Source organism: Neolamprologus multifasciatus, chromosome 14 (genome assembly GCF_963576455.1).
Source record: "Neolamprologus multifasciatus chromosome 14, fNeoMul1.2, whole genome shotgun sequence".
NCBI lineage: Eukaryota > Metazoa > Chordata > Actinopteri > Cichliformes > Cichlidae > Neolamprologus > Neolamprologus multifasciatus.
Window position 1 is genome coordinate 2140896 of NC_140452.1, and position 18415 is coordinate 2159310.

Consider the following 18415-nt stretch of genomic DNA (forward strand, 5'->3'; position numbering starts at 1 on the left):
TCTCAGCTGTTTCTGGGGTTTCAGATTCCAGTGAGACCATCAGCCACAGTGACTCCTTTAACTTAAGCTGCACACGAAACACAGATGTTCTGTCTCCAGATGTTTCCATCAGCAGGGTCATCGTCCCGTTCACAGATCTGATCGGTGCATGTCGGCAGCCGGTGGCTATTTTAAACACGGACGCTGAAAATCAATGGATGGAGAGGGTCGGTGAGGAAGGTGATATCACGGCCAACTGGGTGATGCTGAGATGCTGTAACACTGGAATGTGTGTGTGTGTGTGTGTGTGTGTGTGTGTGTAGTGTCATAAGTACTGGGCCGGTCATGGAAACTTTGTAAGGGCGTCTATTGTTTATCACACCCTGTTTACGCTGCCATTTGGTAATGAATGATTCAAGTGTGTGTGTGTGTGTGTGTGTGTGTGTGTGTGTGTGTGTGTGTGTGCGCTCAGTTCCTCCACACCCTTGTTTGTATGGTCAAACGGCTTCTCTGCTGTACTGTGTTTGTTTTCATCAGCAGTTATTTTCTCGTTCGTGAAGTTTAGAAATCAGTGAATGTTTTTGGCAGAAGGAATCACAGGGATATGAAACGTGTTGCACTGTGGAATTCTGGGATTTTGAGGCTGAAATTTCAGTCCAGTTTTATTTACACAGCACCAAATCACAACAACAGTGCTTCATACTGTGATGTAGATCCTACAATAATACATACAGAGAAACCCAACAATCATATGACCCCCTGTGAGCAGCACTTTGGCGACAGTGGGAAGGAAAAACTCCCTTTTAACAGGAAGAAACTTCCGGCAGAACCAGGCTCAGGGAGGGGCGGGGCCATCTGCTGTGAGAGGAGGAAGACATGTCTGTGTTTGACTTTAGCTGCTGATCGGCAGCTCGTGCAGTTTGTTTGGTACCTGAGGATGAATTTACTGCATCATCTACAGAAGCAGAACCTGCAGTCGCTTCTCAGATCGAGGTGAGCAGAGAGCTCTGGATGCTCAGGTGCGGGCTTGTTTTCAGATGCTGCTAAACCACCGTATCAGCGGATCAGGTTGCCGCTGAGCGTGTGTGTCTCTGAAAGTACAAATGGTCCTGACTCCTATAATCCTGTTTGGCAGTGAAACAGAACGCAGACAGAGCTGCACCGGGTCAGGCTGGCCTGAGAGAAAGAAGGACTTCACCTTTGCTTCTGTCTGAGCAGACTGCAAACACCTGCCGATCAACATCGAGCAATAAAACATCTGCAGAGCAACAGTCGAACAGATCAGGACGAGCACAAACACAAACTGAACACCTGCACGAGTAAAAAGGAGCCACAGAGCAGCTCGAGAGTCTGGATCTGTGGGAGCACTTCCTTAAACCTGAAGGCTCCTGATCAGAAACGTGCAGTCGCACTGATTTGAAAACGTCACGGCTGAAGTAGCAAAACGAGTTTGCTTTCTGAGGAAGAGCAAAGACACTAAAACAGTTTCACACAGCCTGTGCTTGGCTGTCGCGTCCAAAGAATTTGAATGCAGCGCCGCAGAAATGCCGCATTTCTCTGAGGGGTGATCCAGTGAAAACAGTAGAGCGCTGATGATGATTTCCTGTGCTGAGTTCAGGTGCAGCCGTGCTGGGTCTCAGCGCTGGTCCTCTTGGTTTGTTGTCTTCATGCATGCTGGCTTTTTATCTAAGCATGCAAACCTGGCAGATGTGCATCAGCTGCAGCTGCACAGCAGGTATGCATCAGAACAGCACGCCTCTGATCTTCGGCCCTCTGTGATTATATAACGCTCACCGCTTTCGTTAGATAAGAACAACGGCTCACAGATCGTCACGTTGATCAAGTTGAACATTTTTAGGTCCCAGCATCAAACTTTTGTCTCAGTAAAATAAAACGTTCGGCCTGCTGTGCTGCAGTCACGTCAACCTGACGAACGTCAGCTATCGGACATGAACGGGCGCTGTGGTTTTTCTTTTCTTCTTCTTCTCTGCGCAGGTCGTCTGACCTCTCTGTCATTCCAGGACGGTTACAGCGTGTTTCTGGTCACGTGGACGAGGACGTCTGTGTTTGGTTCTTCCAGAGATCGAGAAAGTCGAAGCGCGTTCGCCTTCTGAAACTCTGGAGTTTAAAGTTCAAGCTGAGCGAGTTTGAATCAGACTTCAGTGAACACAGAGCTACACGGTGCTACCGTCCACTTTACTGTACATATATTTTACCACACTTTGTTTCTTCGCCGACAGTCCGGTCACCGTAGTAACGGTGATTGGAGCGAAGGTCACAAAGGGTTCGAGTAGTTGGCAGAAGGAGGAGGGGTCAGTAAAATCCTCGAGGCCTCACGAAGGGGAGTGACGCGCCTTCATTACTTCTTGGAAGTGACGGAGAGTGATGAAAGACCTTCGTGGAATTTACCCTTGACAAACTGCTGTGTGCTTCATTAATCCACGCTCATGTTACCGCTGCACGGCGCTCTGCCGGCCGATTGTCGGCGTGTTGCTGCAGGCCTCAAGAAGAAGGTGAAATATGAAACAGGAAGTCCACTTTAATGAGTCTTAAAAGCCCCAAACACTCGATGCTCAGGTGTCATTCAGAGGTGAAGCTGTTTGGATCCACAAACACTAAACGGCTCCCGTGTCTCCGCTCACGCTCACGCGGCGAGCTTTCACGTTTGAACACGAGATTAAAACTCAGCATGTTTTTTTTAAATACGGAGGTTCTGATTGGTGGACGTTCCGTTTCATTAGTTTGAGTTTTTTCCTTGATATTTGGCAGCGTCGCAGGGACGCCATTGACTGCTGTTCTCTTTGGTGCTGTCAGATTATGTATATTTTAGGGTAAAATTTAAGTCGAGTTTTATTGTCAACACAACAATGTACACCCGAGTAGAGTAGGACGAAATCCTCCTGGATCAAAGTACAACTACGCAGGAATAAGATGAGCTTAGAAAAGAATGAGACTAAACCAATACAATAGTCCACAGAGTGGAGGAGTGAAGCAGCCATGATGCTAGTGGCTTTCCAAATGCAAGGTGTAGCCAATGACGCGCTCAGCGGTCGGCACAGGGTCGGACGTGTGGCAGTTTCCACACCAGACTGATGCAGCTGGTCAGGACGCTCTGTATGGCGCCTCTGTGGAAGGCGTTCAGGTTGGGTCGGGGAGGCGCACCTTCTCCAGTCGCCTCAGGAAGTGCAGTCGCTGCTCTTTTTATCACTGATGAGTCCAGAAAATAAAAGACTAACGTAAAAGTAAAGCAGTAAATCTAAAATTAGGACACGAGACGCGTCGTGGTCACGACCCTGCTTTTTATAACGATGTGTTCATGGTTGGTGCAGGACAGTTCGAGGTTTTTCAGCTGCACCATCCTGCTGACCAACTATCAGCTGCTGGAGGACTTCCTGTCAGTCTCCACAGTGGGCGGCTTATCTGACACCAGTGGCTTCACTGCTCTGCCAGCAAACACACACTTTTAACAGGAAACCTCGAGAAACTTCACAGGAAATCTGCACGGAGGCTGACGATAGATCAAAATTTTCTTCTCTCCTTTTTCCATTTTTGTTTCTTTACTTGTCCAAATTGGATCTCTTCAGCTTTTCCTTGTTTCCTGGGATGTGTCTGCACTGGTGGATATAAAGGGACTGAGGTGAGTGTATGTGAGCCCTAAGCACAGGCTGCTGTAAGCACTTAGTTTCCCTCGATTCCTTCAACTCTTGGATCTTTGTGAGCTCACAGAGGGAGGATGTTTCTAGCATGGCCATGTCAGATGCAAAGGCCCCGCCCACCTGCTGTTCAGTGTGTGTGAGGGGCAGCAAATCAGAAGACAGTCATGTCCAAGAGGGAGAAGCTAAACCTGCTTATTTCAGACAGAGGGAGAACTGAGCTTTGTGACTTCACACTGTTGCTGAAATCATAGTTTTATTTATTAGCAGCAACCTTTTTGAATTCAAATAAAGTTTGTCTGAATAAACAACAGTTGTTTCCTGAGCTGTCATGAAAGGTTTGGCCTGCAGGAAGTAGGCGGTCTGATCTGAATGTGGCTGCTCAGCTCTGCGCCTGAGAGAAACACGACTCTCTTCGTTTGACCGTGAAGCTGCTGAGTCGTGTCTTCAGTGACCGTGGGCTTGAAGCCGGAGCTCAGGAGAAAAATGTGAAAACGCAGCTCAGATTACGCTGCACATACACAGACACAGTACTGCTACTGTTCATGCAGACAGACGTGCAGCGCTACACGTGAAAAGCACAGGAGTAAACTTAATTAAATACCAAACGACAGGCGCATATAAAAGCAGCTTCGGTTTCGCCTCGGCGGGGTTCACCGGGTTTCACCGTCCAGCAGCCAAACTGCAGCTGGACGTGTTTTCACATCTGTGTAAGTGAAACTAAAGACGCAGATGTTTCATCTTAAAATATGTGCCGCGTCTGGCGTTCAGCATCACTAATGTGGACACATCGGCAACAGCGTTCACACAATTAACATTCAGCGCTCACGGCTGGAGCCCCGGCAGCTGTGGGGCGTTCAGGGCCCGAATGGCCGTGGGGCAGTAAGGCTGGTATCAAGAGTAGTGGGAGGACCAATAGGAGGACAGCGTTCGATAACTTTAACCAATGGCAGCATCGTTTTTATCGCTGTCAGGTATTGAATGGTTGTGTCCAACAAAAAACTCATCATATTTCAGTTTTTCCATTTTCTGCCTGTCTCACCTTATTACATCACACAGGTGGGGAGAAATGAAGATGTTTGATTGGTCGAAGTCGTGTCTGAACCAAACGTGGTGAAGAAGCTTTGACTCTGGGATCTATTCATCCCCAGCAGATGTGCAGTGCACTGTGACGTGGATTAAACGGGTTAGGACCACGAGGTGGTCATGGTGGTGCGAGGAAGAGGGTGGAGGGGGTGGGGCTTCGTGCATCCAGCTGGAAAAGATTTCCTCTAAAGTCTGAAAGTGAACAATGAGAGCTGTGTTTGAGAGGGGGGGTCACGGTGTGTGTGTGTGTGTGTGTGTGTGTATTCTTAATTATCCATCCACATGAGGACCCACTAAGTTTTGGACTGTAGTTGATTGTTGGGACATTTTTTGGGGATGTTTCTGTATCATGAGGACGTTTTTATTCTCATATTCTACGTTTCAGTGCAGACGGGACGTTTTATGGGGAAATGCAGGCGGGTGGATCCATTTCTGCACGATTGTTCGTTGCTGTGACTTTTCCTCTCGGGGAGTGGGGTGTTTTAAAAAGTCTAAACTAGATCTGTAACATCTAGAAACAAAAGGTCCTTCGCGCAGCAGCTGAGCACGTTTACAGTAAAGGATACTGTGCTGTGGTTTCCTCAGTGCACAGATCACAGTGTGTGTGTCAGGCAGGAAATCCACTATTTCCTCATCTATAACTTAAATGTGCAAAAAGTATTCAGAGAGTTCATGTTTCAGTCTCCCTGAAGTTAAAGACACACATTTGACAAGCAACCCCCCCTCCTCCCTGTGACCTTTGACCTCATCGCTGCTGCAGTTTTTACAAACGTTATTCCACCGTCGACCCAAAAACAACGAAAGACAAAAGTTCAAAGTGGGGATGTTCCGCTCACATTGTTCTGCTTATAGAGATGATCTTCCTCTGGGCTTTCACTGTGTGTGTGTGTGTGTGTGTGTGTGTGTGTGTGTGTCATCTCTTCCTCTGCCGGCACTGAGCACATCTGAAGGGCCTCACATCCTCCTCGCTTTCTCCACACACAAACAAACACAGAAGGCTTTTATTTTGAAAGAGTGGCCCTGGAGAAGCCGTCTGCTGTGATGAAACAACTGATGTAGGAGAAGACCGAGTTTCCTGTCCTGCTGTGTGTGTGATGAATAACTGAGTCATATTTCCCCTGTAATCACACATGCAGTAATGCAGTATCCTCTGTGATGGACACTTTTTGCTCCACCTTTGCTGTGACCAATCAGAGCAGAGACAAACACTTTAGTTTCTGACCTAATCGTGTCTTAAGAGTTTACGCTGAGAAATGATTATTAACCGTGAGACAGGGCCGAGCAGTGAGCGCAGACCAGCAGCAGCTTCACGTCTTGGTTGAAGTCATCCCGAAGGCTTCGAGTCGTTCTTTGGCAGCTCTCACAGGCCAGCGAGCGCACTAAGGACCGCTGTAATGCCCCGTGTCTATATCACAGAGTAAATGTGCAATACTTATGAATATTGGAACAAACACTATATCAGTGACAATCAAACATGGACGCAGACAAACAGCCGTTCCACGCTCGTTTTCCGCCTGTCAGAGCGGATAAGCGTGATGCAGCTCTGTCGAAGCCTCCCTCAATGGCATCACTCCAGCAGGCGCTGACCTCAGAGCATTTTGTAAACTCCTGCAGACACTCACTCTCTGTGAGAAACAAACATGTTCGCAGCCTGAACCTCGAAGCCTTCTGCTCTCCTCACCTAATTGCCCTTTCACGTCAGTCAATCGTATAAAGTGTATTAACGTTTGGAGCATTTAGGGTCCAGCTTTGATGAGTGAAAGTTTAGGATTTGTAGCAACTTTGGTCTTACCCCAATATGACCGTCGGAGGGGTCGTCTTCTTCTATGCATCAGAACAGAATCATTGCTGTGGTGATGGTTTAATGTCCTCGGGATTCCCGTATGCTTGTTTGACATTCACCTAGGGACCATTTTTGGTCCGAGGACACCACGAGGGTTACAGCTGTCTGTGAAGATTCTCAGTCATCCAGGTCATCGTAGTCTAAGGAGCTTGAAAAGAAAAGCGTCTGGACTTCTTTAAGTTGCTTGAAGACGTTTCACCTCTCATCCGAGAAGCTTCTTCAGTTCTAAGGTCAAATGGTGGAGAGTCCCAGATATAAACCTAGTGGGAGTTTTCCCCCACAGAGGGACAAAAGGACCCCAAGTAAGACTGGTTTCTGAGTTTCACAGCTGGGGTGGACGAGGCTAAGCATCAGGCTTTCAAATGAATTAAAAGTCTGTCTGGGTCTTTGGTTGATTAATAGGCTGGTGTGAAAAATTGCTGCCACACCGCCCCCTCGACCTGTGCTTCGAGATTTCTGGTAGTTAGAATGACTCGGGGGTGTTGATTCATTTAAACTAACATAATCATCCTGCTGCAACCAGGTTTCTGTAAGGCAGAGTAAATCAATTTGTTGATCAATTATTAAGTCATGTACTAACAGAGCCCAGAGTGACCTAATCACATGAGCCAAGGTGTGAAACCTTGGCTCATGTGATTAGGTAGAGGATGCTGTTTTCTTCACGGAGAAATGCCAAACATCCTCCCAAAGACATTTGGATGGATGACGTCTTAACGTTCCTTTGTCTCCTCCAGTCCTGGAGATCCTGCAGCTGGTGAAGAAGCGGGATCTGCTCCTGGCCGACACCCACATCCTGGAGCTGGAGCAGGAGTGCAACGAGCGAGCTGCCGCGATGCAGCCCGAGGACGCGACAAGCCCGAGCGTCAAAGATGGCGGGCGGAGGAAGGCGAAGGATGTGGAGCTGCTGTACGAGGAGCTGCAGAAGGAGCTGTGGGCCGTGGTCAGGGAGTCCCTGAAGTCTCCGACAGCCGGGCCCAACCTGGGTCTGGTGGTCCAGGTGAGGGAACTCTTCTGTCGCCATGGCAACTGATGAAGAACACAAGAATACTCGAGTTATGTCAAAGTGCTCTCGCTCTAACAGGTGCTGCAGCAGGAGGAGCAAGTTGACAAAGACCGGGAAGTCAGCGAGGGAGCGGCCCCAGGAGGCCCGAGGCCTCGCCGCCTGAAGCAGAGGTGGAAGGAGGCGGTGGAGGAGGCGGCTGACGACTCTCTGCCTCAGACCGCCGAGTTCACAGCCGGAGAACTGAACAAGTACCTGGACCGGCTCCGAACCCGGGTGGTGGAAGACCTGGGGGCCGCCAAGAGGAACGCGGTGTCCATCTATCCTGAAGAGTACCAGCCCTTCCAGGTGAGTCAACACCTGGACACAAATACACAAATGCTGACCTAATGGAATCGACATTTGCAGCCTGTAAACAGTCCAAGCACTCTAACCTCTGACCTTTTGACCTCTCAGGTGTACGTACAGAGCTACCACCAGGCGGTTGCACGGCGACTGAAGACCATCACTGACAACCAGCTGCAGATCACAGACATCTACTCCCTGCTGGACTGGCTGCACAACATGTACAACAGGTACGCACATGTTTCAGGTTTGAACCGTTTACACAGGACAAACAGACGAACCTGAAACCAGAGTGACCCTCGATTGGTTTTGTCCCTCAAGTTTGCTTGAAATTCAGTGTTGAAAGTATCATTAATGACCTGCAAGAACAAATAAACCCAAAGACAGCGACATTAAAGCTGCAGATGTGATGAAGCATCAGGTTTAGATACACATGAGTCTGTGTGGACTCGCTGCTTAGGTTGCTCATGTGTGTGTGTGTGTGTGTGTGTGTGTCTGTGTGTGTTTGTTTCAGGGATGTTCTGGGGACTGTATGCATAACAAGTCCATTCAACCACTCTGAGCTCAGTCCTCTGCTGCCGTCAGAGACCGTGGACAGACTGGAGCTCGACTGTCTTAACTCGGTCCGGGTGAGAGACACACATATTCTCACCTACCTTACTAACAGCGGCCCGTATAACCAGGCTGACCGAGCAGGGACCTCTGTTTTGTACACACTTCTAAAAAAGTAGCATGATGTCAGTGCTTTGTCAGTGATTTGTTGCCCGGCTCTTCCCTGCGCAGGCTAAAGTGACCACAGAGCTGAGTCAGGTCCTGGACGACGAGGAGAAGAGATGGATGGAGACGCTGCAGATCGAGGAGTACCAGATCACTCTGGCCAAGACGGTCATAGAGGTAACCCCCAACCTGCTGCCCCTGCACGCACCTTCGTCACTATGGCTACTGCACACACTGCGTGAATGAGTCTGTGCACCGCCGTGAAAAGCGTTTCCTGTCTGTTTAAATACAGGATATAATCAGAGTGAAGTGTTACATAAAGGTCTATTCCGCTGCATTTCGTACGCTGATTGTTTTCTGGGTTTGTCCTTCAACTGCAGCCAAAGTCAACATCAAACATTTCCTCATCTCTCTCTCTGTCACACACACACGCACACACACACACACTCTTTCATTTAAATTTGCACTGAAAGCAGCTGCTGCCCTCTAGTGGCTGAAGCAGGTGTGGCTTAAAGGTGCACATCAGTCACCAAATCAAATCATTTCTGTCTGCCGTTCACCCGTTTGTCGAGTAAACGAAGTTGTTTTTAAAGGTTCGAGGTGTGTGACAATCGTACCGTCTGTATGTTTATCGTGTTTTAGAGGCTGCAGGCCGATCTGGAGCGTTCGGCCTCCATCAACAGAAGTCTAGGCTCCAGAGTGGCGCAGTGCAGCATCAACGGCCTCGCTGACTTCCTGTACAGGTACGTTCTTTTCAAAATAAATGTTTTTTTTAAGCTAGTCATTAGCTTCATAAAAAACAAATAAATAACAGAAATAATAGCTGACATTAAAAAACAAACAATAATAAAACCACATATATAGCAGAAATAGCAGTTAGCAAAGCAGATGTGTGTCACAATCACTCAGAGACCGTTTACAATAAAACAAAACGCTCTAAGATTCATTTTCTAATCAAATTATAATGTACATTTTTTTAATTTTAGGCTTGGCAGTAAAATCAAACACGAGTTCAAAATGATTCAGTCCCATTGTAATCCGTATGTAGTTAATAATTTACAAATGTTTCTCATGCTTGTTTCAATTGTTTTTGCTGATTATTAAGACATCAGCTACAGCAGTGCCATGGGTCTTTTAATACAGCAGGAAAGGACTCTTTGAATATCTATGTGATCTGACTGATGTGATCTAATGTAAACGTCCTTGAGCTGTAAGATGCTTTTGTTTAGCTTTTTTAGCTTTGAAAGACCAGATCGTGATTCTTATTTGTTTTAGCTTCCAGCGGAAAGTTGAGATGTTCCATGAAGGGATGCAGGCCGGGATGTTCGGAGACCACCAGGATGGATACGTGTCAAGAACCATCGCCCTGGTCAACTGCTGCCCTCCATTCAGGTACAAACACAAGCTCTTCAATATGCGAATGAACTGTGAGACAAACTGTCACGACTCTGTCAAGTGCAGTTCTCAAAAGGGTTTTTCAACTTGTTTTCATATGTTTCTTTAAAGGTGAATTAATTGTGTTTAAATATAGTTTAACTCTCTAAATATTAACTATAACATCATCACTGTGTGTGTGTGCGCGCATGCATGTGTATGTACATGTTTACATATCTTTGTGGGGACCAGTAGTCACTTATGGGGACAAAGTCGTCCCCACAAGTTTGAAGGTATTTTTCAAACTGTGGTTTTAGTGTCAAGGTTACAGTTATGATTATGGTTACGTTTAGGCTGAGGGTTAGGATTAGGCATTCATTTATAGCAGCTGAATTTGAACTATGGCGGCACGTTCATGTAATATCAGTTTGTACCACCAGAGGGCGAAGTGGATCAGTGTAAGCTTTATTTAATGAGCCAAGTCTTTAAGAGCACATTTCTAATTAAAAGCAAAATAGTTTAAATAACAGCACCGCACGCACTGATGAAACACTGCCCCCTGGTGGTGACAGTTACAGTTATTACTGAAAGTACCTTTAAGCTGTTTTAAAATGTAAGAGGACACGTTTCTGTCCTTTATCTGTGTTCTTGCATCCAACTAAAGTTAAAATAACCTGATAAACACAGTGCAGTTAAAGGTGCAATAGTTCTGAAATGTTGTAAAGTAATGCTGGACCAAGCGCTCAGTTACCTGAGAATGACATAGAAATGAAATGCGAAACACGTGCTGGATGTTATCGTTGTAGAGAATGATCAGTTTGCCTTTTTTGTTACACCAAACTTGAAAAAAGGATATTTTACAGATCTGACCCTCTGTCGGCTCTTCAGAATCGGCGCCTTCATTTCCTTTATTGTTCCCAGATGGGTTCGTGGATCCACAGAGCTTTTTAACAGCTGATCCTTTGACCCATAACAATAATGATGGCTCTGTTCCAGCAATTATTGCAATGTCCCGTGGAAATGAACGAAGCTGTCGGTTCCACCCAGACACAGATTAACCTCAGAGGGTTTTCACATTTGACTCCAGGTGACCTCAGCCTTTATCTCCCTTTCAAGGACACTAAACCAACATTTGGAGCCTAAATTTCTAGCTCAAAGGAACCTAACAGTGTCCCAATGCTGAGGCAGTTCAACCAGCTTTTAATAATGAAAATAGAGCTGCTCACAAAGGAAAATAGTACAAACAGGACTGCTGGTGACACCAGGCTCGACCTGCACTTACAAAACAAAGCTGTGAAAGATAAAGACAGTGAGCTTGTTGAGGTCTGCCCCACCATGCTCCACCATCTCTGGGCTTTTATTTGTGTGGCGAAACTTTAGCAGCCAATCTGGAAGTGAGAGAGCGAGTTAATGAGGGTGAAATACAAACAAGAAGATGATGACTGGACCAATTGGCTGGGTCGCACACTACAAAGCCAAACAATGAAAGGCCTGCTGATTCGCTATGTGCAGGTTTTATGTTCCAGTGACAACCTCCCCCCCTCCCTGAGCCTGGCTCTGCTGGAGGTTTCTTCCTTTTAAAAGGGAGTTTTTCCTTCCCACTGTCGCCAAAGCACTTGTTCATAGGGGGCCGTCTGATCGTTGGAGTTTTGTGTATTATTGTTTCTTGACCTTACAAAAGAAAGCACCCTGAGATGAGTGCTGTTGTGATTTGGTGCAAAATCAATACATTTGAATTTAATTAAACTGAATTAATTTATATGTCTCTGCGTGTGTGTGCAGAGGTTTCGTGCAGCGCTGCGCTCAGTGTGATCCGTCAGTTAGCGAGGACTCTCTACGTCGAGCCAACAAGTCTCTGGATCACATCATCCAGCAGGGAGTGAAAGTGCTGTCTGACCGGCTTTACCTGCACATCAGGGTAACACACACACGCACACACACACATGCACACACGCACACACACACATGCACACACAGACAAAGAAACTCTGAGATGGTCCTTGATGAATAGACCAAATGCAGCCACATAAATAATAATTTGCACCTTCGTCCAGACAAAAACCTCACATTGTATTTGAGTTTTTAAAATCCAGCTTCAATTAAGAGTCAGAGCTGTAATAAAACACTTGTGTCATATTTTGCCTATAAAGCGTTAGCGTTCTGCTGACTGGAAATGAGCGCCATCAAGCCAGGATGGTTAGATGTTAGGAGTTAAACCCCAGCAGAAGCTTCCACGTAGTGCTGGGCCATATCATACCGTTCACGGTAATACCGGTGTAATGTTGGGAAACGATAAGAAAAGGAAATATGGTGATAGAATTTGGGTAAAACGCGCACGCGCAGTGCCTTTGTTTTCATACGCACATGGCGGAAAAATCATGGCGGCGACGCAGAATGAGAAGAGCGAAAGTGGATCGTTGAATGAAACAGATGAACCTGAACTGGTTTGTAAAAATGCTGCAGCTTCACTGGTGTGGAACTGGTTTAGCTTTCGTCCGTCAGATACACAACAAAGCACTATTTTTGGTAGCGCATGCTAGCGGGCCGTCGTTATTACCGTGTTGTTTGGAAAATACGGCACACTTAAAATCAATCCTTTGATTTTCCTGAAAATCGACAGAGCCCCTTATAATCCCGTGTGCCTTATGTATGAACTCTGGTTGTGTTTACTGACCTCGAAACAATTTTATGTGCACAGCGCTCGAAAATCTGTCAAGTGTTTCAGTACGACTTTGCTAAGATACGAAGCCGCACCGCTTGATGGATTGTCGGAGCATTACGGCTATCGTAGGCGGAGCCTCGCGGAGTGATACGTACTGTGCTTCAACATAATATTACCGTATTGTGTGTGTATAACCTCTTTTTAAGTTTTGTGGATATTATACATGGTTATGCTGAGGATATGTCGGCCAGTTTCCACTGGAAATGCCTTTTGGTTAAACTGTCAGCGACGAATTTGCACTGTTACATTTTTATATAACTTTAATGCACATAAAAAAACAGCTGCTTGTTTAAGTGAAAATACATTGATGTTTTTTTTGTAGCACTAATAAAGTTGTGGAGTTGTAAAGTATTTTGTCTAGTGTCAATTATATCGTCAGTTACATATATTTTGAAATGTATATCGTGATAAATATTTGCTCATATCGCCCTGCTCTACTTCCACGTGTGGAGAAGAAGCAGCTGGTTGTGGTGGTTGAGGGAACGCTATCAGGAGGCTGCTGCTCACTTCATGCCCCAAACCAAAATTGTGGATGCCATAAAGTGGTTCATAGTGCTGTGAAGTTGCTAACGCTCACAGAATGGAAAAATTGTGAGAGCGCCCCCTATGGGACAGAAGCACGCTGAGTTTACCGTCTGCCGTCTCTGTATTGCACTGAGGCAGTTTTGATGAAGCTTTTTAACCCTTTAAAACCGGTCGGAGCGGGCACGCTCTGTTTTGCGTAACTATTTTTAAATCCCGGTAGCTCTGCAACCACGTGAGCTAGCGCAATAATTTTTTTTGCATATGAAACCGGAGGAGTTGTACTTACATCTTATGCCATCAGCTTGTCCTCGGTCACAGTTTCCTTCCACATAAAGCTTTGCAAAAACTGCATAAAAAGCACTTGCAGCAACAAAAACATAATATTCCAGAAACACGCTTTGCCGATCCGATCAGCTGTTCATAACACTTCCTACATTGGATTAGACGTCAGCGCGAACTATCGCATGTCCGCCATGACCTGGCCGAAACCGGAAGTGACGTCATTTTCGTGGAAATGTAGTTTTTTACCATCAGGGCCTCAATGAGCCTATACTGGTGTTTTTAAAAGCTATGATTGACTTTATGACTTTCTGTGTGGTTTCTGGGATGCTTAGGACTCATATTGCACTGCTGGAAATAGTTTATTTTGATGCAGATGCTGCTTTTTTGCAAATTTGCATCATAATATTTATTTTCGTTTTTCCTGCAGTGTATAAAAATTGGTGTATTTCAAAAATAAAACTATGAAGGCACTCAAAATAAATTTCCTGTGGTGGGAAACTATTTTGTGCAACTTTTTTGTATTTACAGTTTTGAGGGATAAGCCTCTTAAATTTCTCTAACTAGAAATATATGTTAAAAAACAAAAACGACTTTCAATTTTTTTGTAGTTTATTGCACTTTTTTGCAATTTATGTAATCACTATGCACTTAATTCATACATATTATTAAAATCTAGGCTGTAATGGTTGTATTGATGTATAGCAACTTGAAATGCTCCCAAAAATGGCTCCACAGCATGTAAAAATATAAAGTAAGCTCTGGCGGACTTGGTTCTATGGTAGGTCTTAAAGGGTTAATTCAGTTTGTGTTTTAAACTTCACATATTTTGGATTATTCTTGCAACAAATTGCAAGTTTCTTTTTTTTAGGTTATTAATAGTTTTATAGTCTCAGATTATTAAAGTTCCTTTCTTGTAAATTTACACATGGATATATAAACTATGAATCCCTCTGCTGGTTAATGATAACTACTTTTTCCATCTTTTTTATCCGCCCTGTGCTGTACAAAGATGTGTCCCTGTGTAAATGCATTTGGTATTAATGCTAACTCATGCAGCAAGAGAGAAAACATCTGCTATGAAACGTAGCCGACCTGAAAACGCTGCAGGGCTCCTCTCATCTGCACTTTGTGTCTTCGTTCAGCCGTTTTTTGAGCGCCTGGTGAAGAGGAAGTGGCTGACCAACACGGAGCCGTATGAGCAGATCGAGGCTCTCATCAAAGAGGCGTTCAAGAAATACAGCAAGATGGACAGTCCTCCGTATCAGGTACACACATCCAAAACAAGTCAATGGACGGTTGATGCTGGAGCTGCTGCTCATGCTCTCCACCTCTCTCCAGCTGCTGGTGTCGGAGATCCACCGCCGAGTGGTGACGGAGTACCTCCGCTCAGTCATGAGAGGCAGGATCATCTGCACCTCCATGAAGATGAGGAAGAGGATGGCTGGTCGGCTTAGAGATGAAGGCAACCAGATCAAAGTCCTCTTCAAAGACCTGGTGAGTTCTGGAGGTCAGAGGTCACCGGCTAAAAAGCTAAACAGATAAAAGAGAAATGTGCAGAATCTCCGATCTGAGCTTTTAGTGGATTTTAGTTTTTGAGGAATAGATCGATGTTTCAGTCACGTCGTCAGCTGAAAGCAGAAAAAGTCAAACCTAACAACGTAACCTAACGGGCTCTTCCTCTGTCCGTCTGTTAGGAGTCGTCCTCCGGTTGGCTGGACAGCGCTCTGTGTCACATCTCTGAGATCATCCAGCTGGAGGACCTCCCCTCCATCCAGATGGAGGTCGGAGTTCTGGTCCGAGAGTTTCCAGACATCAGGTAACATCACCTTGACCAAATGCTGGAATCTTCTTCTGCTTCTTGGTCTTGTTCTACCTACTCTGTTCCTGTTCTTCTGATTCTTACTGACAGCTTACAGATCCGTGGTGCTCATAAAATTCAAACTGTTAATTGTTATAAATACTCAGGACTCTGGCTGGATGCTAGACTCACTTTTAAAAAGCACACATGAAACCTTTCTAGAAAATGAAAGATAAAAATGGTGATTTCATACAATTTCTCTAAGTCTTAAGATAATCCTGCAGCTTCAGGAATGTGTGCTTTCTAAACGTGGACCACATCAAACACAGAAACACGCCTCTTCTTCACTCTCTCCTCCAGGAAGAAGCACGTGTCAGCCATCTTGAACATCAGAGGGATGACTCGGCAGGCAGAGCGTCAGGAGATCCTCAACATCGTCAAAGACATCGAGACCAGTGACAGCGGCCCAGCGACGCTCTCCCGGGACCGCGCCCTCTTCGCTGAGGTGCCGGTCACCTCTGAGGTCCACTGCCTGAACGTCGGCTTGAGCCGCATCGCCCTCACTGCCTCTTCCTGCTTCACCACGCTGCGACCGCGCAGACGCAAAACCCGAACGCCCGTCCAGGAAAACCCTGACGATGCTCTCTGAAGAGTCCTGCTTCAGTGGCTTTTATTTTATTAACACAGTTTAGTCATAACGATTTCCAAAGTGTGAGGATGTAGACGCAGTGTGGAGGTGAAGGTTCGCAGTCATCATCGTAGTCAAAGGAGCTTGCAAAGCACATCGCACAACATAGAAGAGCCGCCTCCACAGGACAAGACTCATCTAAAGGTCAAAGGTCACTCTTTGAGGATGCTAATGTTCACATTTTGGACAGAGAGGACAGATGGTTTGAAAGAGGAGTGAAAGAAGCATCTATGTCCACTGTGAGCGACCATCTTTGAACAGAGGCGGTGGTTTACGACACCAACTCTCTGCCATCTATAATCCAGTTTTGAGTTCCCTCCCCAGACGCCTTAACGCCCACTCACACCCTGGGCCATCTGACCTCAGGAATTCGCATGATAAGGTGGGGCCAGGTTTCACAATGAGCTCACCTGAAACTCTGGCTGATTGTGACCCACACCCAGTTCCACACCTTGGCTCAGGCGATTAGAGGATCATCAGGGGGTCCTTTTGTCCCTCTGTGGAGGGAAACTCCCACTAGGTTTAAATCTGGGACTCTCCACCATTTGACCTTAGAACCGAAGAAGCTTCTCGGATGAAGGTGAAACGTCTTCAAGCAACTTAAAGATGCTTTTCTTTGCAAGCTCCTTTGACGATGCAGACGCAGACACTGACAGGATTTAACATACGAACGTGTCGCAGCATTTTTACCGCGTGGCCTCACCGCTGTGCCACTGCGACTGATTTAGACCATCAGAAATCAAAGTTTCTATTCTCTTGTGTTTAAGAAGCAAAGGGAGGAAGATTATGGACTCTACTGTGAGATCAGCTTTTAAATCGCTTTGACTTATTTACTTTTTACCTTTGAGGGATCCTGCTGAGAGGCAGCCTGGACGAGGAGGGATGATGGCGAGCTGAGGAGAAACTGGACTGAAAACGAGGCGGTGGATTGGATGTCTGCATTTGATGACTGTTGCATAAGCAGAAGAATCAGTGCTAAATCACCCAGTGACTGATTAGGACGGGAAATGATTTCTTTGATTGGCTGTTTTTCACGGTTTCCTGCAGGAACAGAGAGGTGAGGAAGCCGGGTCTGTGCGGACAGGAAGGTTCAGTTCGGACCATCAGGACTGCTGAGGTGTCCTGTTACCTTCTGCACAGACTGGAAGCAGCAGCTCAGACTGAATGTGGATGGGCTGGGACCTTTTTAGAAATATGAGTCTGGGTCCGAACCCCAGAACATGGAGAAAATTCTCGACGTGAGCATCTTAGTTTTGTTGCACATGACGAAAGAGTTTGAATCACAGGTACTAGACGATGATCTGAGTCTCTGTCGCGCTGACTGTATTTAAAGCAGTGATTCGAGTCAAAGCTTTGTGGTGTGATGACGTTTATATTGTGTCTTATTCTTTATTTGATTCACGTTAAGATGTGGGGAAATCAGAGGGCTCACTCTGGTGAACTCTTAGGGGCTAAACCTTTCATATATTAATTGTTGTACTCTTCCATTGCAGCGTTTTGGTCTTACAGCAGGAAGTCCATTATTCCATAACTGTTCCTCTCCTCTTTTAGTGCATTCCCATTTCTCAGCTGAGATACGTTTTAGATTAGAACCGCTTTTCTCTTCTGCTCTTGTAAATGTGGATGTATGTAATGAATCTTTCTGTACAGAGATCAGTTTAAATAACAATAAAACCGATCAGATCATTCACTGCTGTTTCATTTCAAAGAAAGAGAGACGGGGCATCTTTTGAGGGAGCCACTCCATCACCAGATGGAGCATCTGAGTGCTCCATCTGGTGACATCATTGTTCACACCACCTCCCCTGATCTGAATCTGAATGGCAGTCTGTTACTGGACAAACACGACAGAACCCAGAGGTTCTGTTCTGGATTAATCCCAACAACATTTGCCTCAAGCTGCCTTAAGGTAAAGACCTACAATAATACAGATGAGGCCGGGCTGGGCCGATGACTGCACCAGTGTGGGGTCTGACAATGGGTCCAAGGGTTTTATACCAATACCTGACGACAGTCGGAGTGCTGTTTCCTAGCCTGGGGAGGTTTGTGCATCCCACAACCTTCACTGACCCACTACCAAACCAGGGACTGTTCTCCATGGCTTCTCCAGACCCTTTCACATCTGTCACATGTGCTCAGAGCGAATCTGCTCTCATCTTTTGGAAAAGTTTTTACTGGACTCTCTGCAGGCCTATGAAAAACATCGGTGATGATTCAGCTGCTCATACAGCTTAGTTTGGATTTACTTTGAATCCAGACTGCCTGCGACCGCTTTATTTCTGCTGACCAGTTCACTATGGAATAATGATGTTGTTGCTGTCATTGGACCAAACACCGCACATAACAAAGTTACAGAACGTGTATAAGTTACAGTAACAAACAATATGTGAGACAGAGCACGTT

The 18415-nt window shown here is 45.9% G+C and overlaps 1 protein-coding gene across 2 annotated transcripts in view; it reads left to right on the top strand.

Annotated features, from left to right (window-relative positions):
• The window catches only part of exoc3l2b (exocyst complex component 3-like 2b), a 36439-nt gene extending 18676 nt beyond the window's left edge, over positions 1-17763 (top strand). Inside the window, exons 4-15 of one of the 2 annotated variants that reach the window (XM_085131352.1) lie at positions 7296-7558; positions 7643-7909; positions 8018-8136; positions 8421-8535; positions 8690-8800; positions 9266-9366; positions 9899-10015; positions 11780-11915; positions 14669-14791; positions 14865-15020; positions 15221-15342; positions 15685-17763. In XM_085131352.1, coding sequence (XP_084987478.1) covers positions 7296-7558; positions 7643-7909; positions 8018-8136; positions 8421-8535; positions 8690-8800; positions 9266-9366; positions 9899-10015; positions 11780-11915; positions 14669-14791; positions 14865-15020; positions 15221-15342; positions 15685-15973 — 1919 coding nt within the window. In that variant the 3' untranslated portion in view covers positions 15974-17763. The remainder of the gene's footprint in view (positions 1-7295; positions 7559-7642; positions 7910-8017; positions 8137-8420; positions 8536-8689; positions 8801-9265; positions 9367-9898; positions 10016-11779; positions 11916-14668; positions 14792-14864; positions 15021-15220; positions 15343-15684) is intronic. The other variant, XM_085131351.1, reaches the window with a different exon arrangement.
• Positions 17764-18415: the final 652 nt, after the last annotated feature.